The 10,732-nt window shown below is 34.9% G+C and overlaps 1 protein-coding gene across 1 annotated transcript; it reads right to left on the minus strand.

Moving 5' to 3' along the window:
* Positions 1 to 6,602: 6,602 nt before the first annotated feature.
* On the minus strand, positions 6,603 to 8,401 carry LOC127107060 (uncharacterized). The gene is made up of 2 exons (XM_051044339.1): positions 8,207 to 8,401; positions 6,603 to 6,827 (listed from the first exon to the last, which is right to left on the minus strand). The coding sequence occupies exons 1-2, from the start codon at positions 8,399 to 8,401 to the stop codon at positions 6,603 to 6,605; spliced, it is 420 nt and encodes a 139-aa protein (XP_050900296.1).
* Positions 8,402 to 10,732: the final 2,331 nt, after the last annotated feature.

Below are 10,732 nucleotides of genomic sequence, written 5' to 3' on the forward strand. Positions count from 1 at the left end.
CTTAGTGATATGTGACATTATTTAACACGTAAGTGATTTAAAATTCTAACTTGAAGACCACTCATACACCAGTTACATATGATTGAATGACGTGATCTAAAAACTTCCAATCACTCAATCCTTTTGTATGTATTTGCATCTGAATGGGAAGTCAAGTCTTCCAACCATGAGTATATGAGATTTATATAACAAAAACCTTCTAATAAAAAAAATTCCAACTGGATGATTAGTCTTACACTAATTATTATTGGTGCACAAGGTGAAAAAGATGAAGATGGAAGAAGAGAGAGAAGAGAGAATAACAAACATTCACTACTCAGCTAAAATGGTTACAGTAACTGGTTGCACACACACACTACATTACAATGCTCAATGAATACAACTATTGACAGTTAAAGTACTATATATACACAAATAATAATGACATGTAGGTGAAATACTAAAATACTGAATTGCCCTTCAACATCATCCCTTAATTCAGGATTTAACTAATCAAAACTAATAACACCAATTTCATCCTTTAAATGGAAAAATTGATCAGTCGTAATCACTTTCGTTAGAACATCTACCAACTGCTTCTGGGTACTATAATACATAATTTCTAACACTTCATTATGAACCTGACTTCTCAGAAAATCGTACTTCGTCTCAATATGCTTACTTCTCCCATGCAACACTGGGTTGTTGGCAAGATTGGTTGTATACTTGTTGTCAATCATCAGCTTCAGAGGCTTGTTTACCTTGATCTTCGGATCCTGCAGTAAATTTAGAATCCAAGCAGCTTGACATGCAGCCACATCACCTGTAATATATTCTGCTTCATAGTTAACAAAGTAATAATTGGTTACTTCTTGGAACACCAAAAAATAGGACTTCCCAAATACTTAAACAAATATGCAGAAGTACTTCTTTTGTCAACTCTGTCACCGTAGCAATCAGAGTCTGAGTAACACATCAACTCTGAATTAGCCTTTTCACCAAAAGGGAACAAAACTCCATACTTCGGACTCCCCTTAATATACCTCTGAATCTTGGCAGCAACTTGGTAATAAGACCATTCCAATTTACTCATGAACCTACCAATTATTCCAATTGCATAGCAAATGTAAGGTCTTGTATTACACAAATACCTCAGAGAACCAACCAACTGTTGAAAGTTATAGCATCTACATCATCACCTTGAGAATTAGAACCCAATTTGTGATTTGTTTCTTCAGGTCTGACAACAACCTTATAATTTAGCAGGTCAAATCTCTTTAGAAGCTCAAGTCCATCTTTCATGGCCTTCAGCCACACTTTTTCATTTAAAACATCTTTAACATTGTTTACTGTGGAAATTGGTAAACAACCGCTGGTCCTCCCTAAGCCTTAAAACTAAGGGTTACTTGCAGGATCGACCAGTTGATCCTAAGACATGTGCTAGTGTAACAGGGTAACTTATTCAATTCGACAAACTATTAACTTTGTGAGAAACGACTTCTGACAAAGTATTGAACAAGCACAGGTTTTTTCCACACGAAATGATGATGATGCTATAGACTATGGGTGACTCGTTACCGACAACACCATAACATTCAAAAGACGTACACGACCAACACGCTTTTGGTGAATTCTATTATCGTAATAGAATTAGTGTCAACAACATAAAATGATAACTCAAACGTAAATGAAATTAAAATAAAGTGTTCAACGGGAACAATTGAAAAATAAGGAAGTTACATTGAAATAAATGTGGTGATTCACGTACATAGCACTCTTAAAAACTCTTGCTTCCTCGCGCTAGGAATGTGAAGTTTTTTGCAAGTGATTTTGGTACAAAGTGAACACCCCGAGTCCTCTGTGGGATCCCCTATTTTTAATGAACTAAAGAAACTGTCTACAAGCGAAACTACTCAAAAATAACAGACGTCGTGCCACACAATCTAAAAACTGCTCCATATTTTGGCGCTTATTCTCCTTGTAACTGCTAGTCATTTTGAATTTCAAACTTATCCCGCTCAGGTATTTATGTCGACATCATCTCCTATGTGTTTGGTACAACCAAGAATTTCTTAAGTCCCAATCTCCAGTTCAGTCGACAGGACGGATTTCGACCAAACATGATTCTTCTGTCGGTTTCATCTTCTGGTAACTTGTGATTTTCCCAGCTCTTCCTTATCTTGGGTTCAACTTTCTTTCAAACCTCCCCTTGGTGGGGTATAATCCTTAAATCCATAAGGCACTTTCATTGATTATGCCTTCACCATGCCCTATCAATTTCTTGTGGTAACAAACACTGACTGATTCATAGTCTACTAACATGGCACACTGAATAACTTATCCTTCAGAGTCTATTTCAGGATCTTGCATCATGTTAAACTCTGCAAACCTTCTTGAAATGTTTCTGATTCTTTATGGCCTCTGAACTTTTTCAGAATATCCTTATGGTTCTGGGACAATATCAAATGCTTGAACACCCTCAAAAATTGGACCAACTTCAAAAGCCCTCCTTCATGGTGCTCAGGTCATTAGAATATTCAATTGCTAAAACAATGTAATCAAATTGAGGAGTAAGAAATCTAAGACCTTTTCAATGATCCTTTCTTTAGAGAGATTTTCTCTACACGACTTAATAACTTCTGATCTTTTAAAATTCATAATAACTTCTAATGTTTGAACATAACAATTTCTAATTCTTGAACATAACCCTGCAAATCATTTAACAAACTGTCCTTCGAAGTTGTTGTTAGCAGAAAACATTAATCAATGTTTGGTTTCTTAGTTAAGGAATTTAGGTATATCAAAATAACTACAAATCTTCCCCTTAGATATGTTTCTCCCCCTTTGTCATCAATCAAAAAGACACATACAAAATGATAAAAGAAAATAATGAGAAAGTAACAAAATGATTTTCATTGACTATGCCAAAAGGAGGAAAAGATACAAACAACATTAAAAACGGAAATACAAGGGGAAAATAGTGAAAAGACAACAAGTATTTAAGACACATCTCCATGTAGTACGCCAAAACTTCAGGTGGATCGTTCTTTGTGAACATAGGATAGTTATCCCACGGGGTATTACTATTGTTGATTTCTTCTCTTTTGGGTGGAGTAGTACTCTCACTTGTAACAGATCTAAGAGGAGATTCAGACTGATTTAGTTGTAGTTGTTGAAATTGTTGTTGAATTTGTGGTTTAGCAGCCATTGATGAAGATGAAGGAGATGAAGAACAGTTACAGAGATGGGCGTTTTAGGTTTGAAAGATGAAAGTAAGGGAATATTATGCGCGTAGTGTGAAAATGTGAGTGAAATGGGTTTATATAAAAAATACAATGATGACAAGGTGGAAATACATAGTTATAGGGGGAAGCATAAGAGTTTAACACAATTCCAAGAATTATGAAACCCAATTTGTCACGCTTTTATCACAAATGCTCAGAAAGTGGGACAACTGTCACCACTTAGAACCACATGAACTCAAATGACATGACAGTCATTTAATGCAATGACTGTTCAGAATCAAGAAGACAAATCAATAAGGTTTCTTCTGATCAAAACCTTTCTAATTCATGAAACTTCCTTACTTTAGAAAGTTCACGTTTTAGAGTCAACAAAAAAATTATCAAAATCTAATATAGAATTTTGAAGACTTAAAGATTCTGAAATAAGTTTTTCATAATGAACACGAAACTATCTTCAGCAAGGGGTTTTGTAAAGATATCAACCCATTGATGGTCTGTATCGTCAAATTTTTGATGAAAAATACCCTTACGAACATTGTCACGTAAAAGTGATGTTTAATTTCAATATGCTTAGCCCTAGAATGAAAGATAGGATTCTTAGATAAACAAATAGATGAATTATTCTCACAGAAAATAGGAATGTTACTCTCAAATTTCTGATAATCTTCCAACTGACTCTTCATCCAGAGTATTTGAGTGTTGCATATAGAAGCTGCAATATGTTCAACTTTGACTGCTGAAAGTGCTATTGTTAATTGTCTCTTGCCGGACCATGAGATCAGATTATTTCCCAGAAATTGACAACTTCCATAAGTACTTTTTCTTTCTATTCTGGCTCCAATATAGTTACCATCAGAATAGCTTACTAATTTGTATTCACTTGGTTTTCTATAAAACACACCAAGATTAGTAGTACCTTTCAGATACCTGAAGATTCTCTTAACAACAGTTAAGTGAGTTTCCCTAGGATCTGATAGAAAGCGAGCACATAAGCATACACTGAATAAAATATCAGGTCTAGAAGCGGTTCGATAAAGGAGAGAGTCTATCATACCTCTAAATAACTTTTGATTTACCATACTGCTTACCTCTTCTTTCTCCAGAATACATGTAGGATGCATTGGAGTCTTTGGTTGCTTACATTCTGATAAGTTAAAGTTCTTCAAGAGTTCCTTTGTATATTTTCTATGATGAATGTACGTTCCTTCTGAACTTTGATCAATCTGGATTCCCAGAAAGAACTTGAGTTCTCCCATCAGACTCATTTCAAATTCTGCTTGCATTGACTTAGCAAAATCATTGCAATCCGAAGCATCAGCAGAACCAAAAATAATATCATCAACATAAATCTGCATAACCAGAATATCATTCTTAAAGGTTTTGCAAAAGATATTTGTGTCCATTTTTCCTCTGGTAAAATTATTTTCCAAAAGGAAGTTACTTATTCTATCATACCAAGCTCCACGAGCTTGCTTTAGACCATATAACGACTTTTTTAGTTTAAAAAAAATCCAGGATTTTGAGAGCTTTAAAACCAGGAGGTTGATGCACATATACTTATTCAGAAATATATCCATTTAAAAATGCACTCTTAACATCCATCTGATAAAGGATGATGTTATGATTGACTACAAACGAAATTAAAAGACAAATAGACTCTAACCTAGCAACTGGAGAAAAGGTTTCTTTATAGTCTATACCTTCTTACTAACTATAACCTTGTGCTAACAGTCGAGCCTTATTTTGACAACCTCGCCCTTCTCATTGAGCTTGTTTCTGAATACCTATCTAGTTCCAAGGAAATGGAAACCCTTTGGTTTCTGAACAAGATCCCAAATGCCATATCTGGTGAATTGATTCAGTTCTTATTGCATCTCCAAAATCCATTCATTATCCATAAGAGCTTCATCAATAGATGTGGGTTCTATCAGAGATATCAAACTTAGAACAGCCTCTTCAGAAGGTTTGATGAGGATCTAGTTCTGACAAGAGCATTTTTATCTCCTAGAATTTGTTCTTCAGAATGAGGGGTTCTTGATCTACTAATCTTCTGATGAGTTAGACCAACCATAGCTTCTGGTTGAGTTGTGTCTTCAGATTCTTTAGCTTTCCCTTCTGAGTGTTTTTCTCCATAATCAATATCCTTGGATTCTGAAAGATTGATCTTTAGATCTTCAAATTTCTCAACTAGCTTTGACTTTTCAGGGTCAAGCTTATCATTGAATCTAACACGAATTGATTCTTCAACAATTTGTGTTTCAATGTTAAAGATTTTATAGCCATTAGAGCATTCATAAAATCCTAACAATAAACACTTTTGTGCTTTAGAATCAAACTTGCAAACGTTCTCTTTATAGTTCAACATAAAACATTCACATCTAGAAGGATGAAAGTAAGAAATATTGGGCTTTCTGTTTTTCCACAATTCTTCAGGAGTCTTACCTAGAATAGGTCTAATGGAAATCATGTTGTGAATATAACATGTTGTGTTAACTGCCTATGCCTATAAATGCTTAGACATGTCAGTTTTTTGAATCATGGTGCGAGCCATTTCTTGCAAAGTCCTATTCTTTCTTTCTACATAGAGAGGTTTTGGTTTTACCTTATGACTTTCGTTAGGTTTTATAGTTTCTGTACAACCTAAAACTTTCTTTTCATTTCTTCTAACTCCATAGATCAAGGAAGCCATTTTGCTTCTATCTATGCTTTTATCTAGAAAGTAGTGGAATTCTCTGTCATATCTAATGATGCAATCAACACCAGAACCTTCTGAGACTATTTCCTCCTCTAGGTTTGAAATTTTGCTTTTCAAAGCAAAGTTGTTACTTTCTAAAGAAAATACTTTTCATGTATAGATGAAATATCATTCTCAAGCTCACTGCGAGTTTCAGAGGGAACTTCTTGGACTTGTTTAAGGTCCTTGTATTTACTCTAAAGACTCTGATTCTTTTCCAGCATTTTAGAGAGACATGATTCAATATCAGAACGAGATAGGTTAGAAAATACCTCTTCAGAATCAGAGTCGGATTCTGATTTTGATAATACCTTGTCTTCTGGTTCTTTAAAACCTTCAGGATCACCTGTAGTTGCCATCAATTCAACATTGGCTTTTTCTTTGTCAGAATCTTCTTCTTTGGATTCTGAGTCATCCCATGTAGCCATCAGCCTCTTTTTGCCTTTAGAAAAATTCTTCTTAGGCCTTTTGTCCTTTTTCAGGTTAGGATAATCATTTTTTTAGTGGCCTGGCTCCTTGCACTTAACGCAAATAACTTCTTTTCCATAACCTTGCTTCTTATGTTCAGATGAAGAATCAAAGCGAAAAACAGTCCTTCTGGCTCCTTTGAACTTTCCTTGACCATTTTGCATTTGTTTCCAAAGTCAGTCGACTCTATTTAGAATTAGAGACATCCCATCATCATCTTCTGAGTCTTCATCAGATCCTTCTGATTCTTCCTCAACTTGATAATATATTATCTTCTCAGGCTTAGACTTTAGAGCAACAGATTTACCTCGCTTTTGAGGTTCATCTTCCTCGAGCTCAATCTCCCGGCTACTTAAAGAACTAAAGTGTTGTTCAAGACTGATATTGTTTAGATCCTTTATCTAGAAAATTCAGTCCTGCAACAAGCATATGAAACCTTGAGAACATAGTCTCATTCTTCGACAATTGTAGCCTTGGTTCATATGAAGAAATTGCAGCATTGCAATTCTCCATTTCAAACTTCTTCAATATCTCAAGAGCACACCTTCTTTGGTGCATGAGCAATTCCCTTTTAGACTTTTAGAGCTCAATTCCAAGGAGGTATGTCATAAGGCCAAGGTCGGTCATCTCAAATTCTTTCATAAGTTCACTATTGAACTTTGAAATACACTTTCTGTTGATGCATGTGATCAATAATTTGTCTACATATAGACAAATTATAATTACTCATTCATTCATACCCGTCTTCATATACACTCCATGCTCGGATACACATTTCTTGAAGCCAATATCCTTTAGGAAATCATCAATTCATTTATTCCAAGCTCTTGAAGCTTTCTTCAAACCATATAATGCTTTATTCTACTTGTAGAACTTCAGCTTCTGGTCTTTCACAATAAAACTAGAGGGTTGTTCTACATATATCTCCTCTTCAAGCGGTATGTTCAAAAAAGCAGACATTACATCCATTTGGTAGATAGACCAATTGTTGTTATTTGCAATACCAACATCAAGACTAATGGTTTCAATTATAGCAATCGGTGCAAAAACCTCTTCAACGTCTATGCTTTCTCTTTGCAAAAAACCCTTAGTAACCAATGTAGCCTTATGCTTGATTATCTCACCCTTAGAATTTGCCTTCACTTTGAACACTCACTTCACACCAATTGGCTTCTTTCTATTTGGTAGATCAAGTAACTCCTAATTATTTTTCTTCTCAATGGATTTCAGCTCCTCCTTCATAGAAAAAATCCACTTTGGATCATTCAAGGCTTCTTTCGTATTAACGGGTTCAGATTCGCCCACAAGTGTAAAATGGACGAAATCACCATTATCATTGAATTTGTTACCTCAGAATAAATCACAATCTTGGAGTCTCTGAGGAATACCCGTTTTCCTTGTTGATCTTCTAGACATGCTGTTATGGTCTTCCACTTTCCTCGTAATTGGAAATTTTGAAGCTATAATCGTTTACAACTTTCTGGTAACCAGTTACAGCCTGCATGTAACCGGTTAATGTCTGGTGGTAACCGGTTACACCCTACTTCACTTGCTTTGACTCATACATTATAAAGTCTCTACTGATCACGATCCTCCCGTTTACAACATCAAATAACTTGTAATCACCGGTAGAGTGATATCCAACAAGTATCATCACTTCTCCTTGTCATCTAACTTCTTTCTAAGTTGACCCAGAACACCCCGACCATGCTTCCTCCGGTGTTACATATTCCATCTTTTTCATAGGGAACCTATTTAATAAATAGGCAACTATGGATACCGCTTCTCCCCATAACTCCTTCGGAAAGCTCTTCCCCTTTAACATGTTTCTCATCATGTTCATGATCGATCGATTCTTCCTTTCAGCCACACCATTTTGCTGTGGTGTATAGGGTGGTACTACATCATGTATACTCCCTTCTTTATCACAAAACATCCCAAATTCATTTGAGACATATTCACCTCCACCATCCATTTTGATCACTTTTAGTTTTTGACAACTTTGCCTCTCAACCCTGGAATTGAACTTCTTAAACACTACGAATACCTCATCCTTTCTTTTGGTTTTTTATTTCCATATCATTCTACTATGATCATTGATAAATGTGACAAAATACCTATTCCTACCAATAGAATCTACTTGTGTTGGCCCACACACATTTGAATGCACCACCTCAAGGCGATTCTTGGTCCTACGGTATGCATCCTTGCTGAATTTTCCCTTATGTTGCTTTGCTTGTGCTCATTCTTCACAAATTTTAGCCGGGGTTTGACCAATGGCAACCCTATTACCATTCCATCCTTTTTCAAATCTTTGAGATCTTTAAAGTTTAGATACCCAAGAGGATAGTAAGACATCCACTCTTCTGTACTTGCTGCAGTAGTAAGACATCCATGTTCTATAACTTTAAACTAAACCTTGAAGGTTCTAGTGGCAGCCATAGGCACTTTAAGGACCAAAATTCCTCTTGCATTCATAACGTGCAGCAGCCCCTTATCTTCCATCTGAATCTTGAAATCCTTGTCATACAATTGGCCAATACTTAGAAGGTTACATTTGATTCCTGGAATGTATAAGAGACCTTGCTTGGTTATGATAAATACATATCTCACTTGATGGCGATTATCATGCTTGATTTTTGTTGTTCTTTTGTTACTTGAGCAAGTTTTGTATACACAACATCTAATGTAATTTTATCTTGTTCCTTTATTTGTGTATCACTAATCTATTATTTTTGAATTTCTTCAAATCCTAAATTTTACCCGTTGGTTCTTTTGGAAACGATATCCATTTCTAGGTATATCGCATATCGAGTGAAAAACAATTTGACTTCAAAATAGTTGGAGAAATAATATCCATTGGTTTCTTTAAGATACTAGATAAATAAATATTTATCAAAGAAGTACTCATCATTTTACGTATATCCACAACTCGAAATCTTCATGTAAGACATATTAGGTTTATGGGTAGTCCACCATTTTTGATGGAAGACAAGACGTACTAGGTCTATGGACAGACCATCATTTTTGATGGAAGACAATGTAAATTTAATAGTTAATAGAGGCTAATTTTTACACTAATTATATGGGAATTGATGGTGGGATTGCAAAGTTTCAAAACACGATGTCTTTTTGAATGAATTTAGGTTCAAAAAGAGGTATGTTTCTATCAACCTATATTTTCGAACTATTAATATGTGAGATTACCTATGTCGTAAGTGATTGTAATTTTTAACTCGAGGACCACTCTTACACCAATCATTTATGTATGAATGAATAATGTGATTTAAAAATTTTCCATCACTCAGTCTTTTTCTACGTGCTTCCGTCCGGGTGGGAAGTCCATATTTAATTAAGTCAAAAATCCCAGCTAACACACCCAATATTCAATTAATTAATTTAATTGAAGTTTTGTTGCTTTTATTTAATTATTTAAGTGATTTAACATGCTTTTAATTATTCATTTTCGTGATAACATGTGTTATGTGATTGTTTGGCATTTGTTGGGGTTTGTTGGAATTTAGTAGAGTTTTATTTTATTAAAATGATAGTATAGTGTTTAAATAATAATAAAATAAGAAAAATAGTATAATAGTCAAATTAGGGGTAGAAAATAGAATATCGGTGAAGTGTGAATGGTAAGGAGAGAGTGCACAAGAGTTGAGGGGTGACAGTGCAATAATTAACTAAATATAATTTTAGGTTAAAACAAATAGAATGTGTTAGGGAAGCTATAAAAAGAGGAAAAGAGGCTAACCTAAGAATCACCAGAAGGGAAAAAACACAGTAGCCAAATAGTTAGATTATTTTGCTGCTAGAAATTCTGGTAAGTGGGAGGTGGGGGGGACTACTCTAATACAGATGTTATTGTATAAAGGGTAGAGAAGGATCCTCACATTCCTCTAGGTTTTCGTCACCATTAATGTGATTTATGAATTTTGACGATGATCGTGTAAAATCCATGCTAATTACCATGTTTAATGCACAATTTTATGTTTTATATATTGCTGGAATTTATGTATGATGGATGGATATGAACTAGAATATTTTGAATGTCATTGTTGTGTATTTGGTGTTATGAACAAAATCATGAATTTGTTATTAATTGATGAAATTGGATAATAGTTGATGTGTAGGTGATGATTATATTGTTAGATAATAAGCATATGTTGTTTTATGTGAGAATTTAGCTGCCGGAGGTCGAAATTGGAGCTTTGAATGAGCTCCCATGGAAAAAATGTAGATTTTGGTTTCTGCACCAGTGTGACGGTCGTGACGAGCACGACGGGATGCTCTTCGTGCATTT

Source organism: Lathyrus oleraceus, chromosome 1, assembly GCF_024323335.1.
Source record: "Lathyrus oleraceus cultivar Zhongwan6 chromosome 1, CAAS_Psat_ZW6_1.0, whole genome shotgun sequence".
Classification (NCBI taxonomy): Eukaryota; Viridiplantae; Streptophyta; class Magnoliopsida; order Fabales; family Fabaceae; genus Lathyrus; species Lathyrus oleraceus.

Excerpts from the sequence above, each read along its gene's own strand:
- LOC127107060 (XM_051044339.1), bottom strand. The coding sequence starts at position 8,401 with ATGGATGGTGGAGGTGAATATGTCTCAAATGAATTTGGGATGTTTTGT. Across the intron at positions 6,828-8,206 it reads AGGAGTTATGGGGAGAAGCG|ATAAAGGATCTAAACAATAT; the intron begins GTATCCATAGTT and ends TGAATTTTCTAG.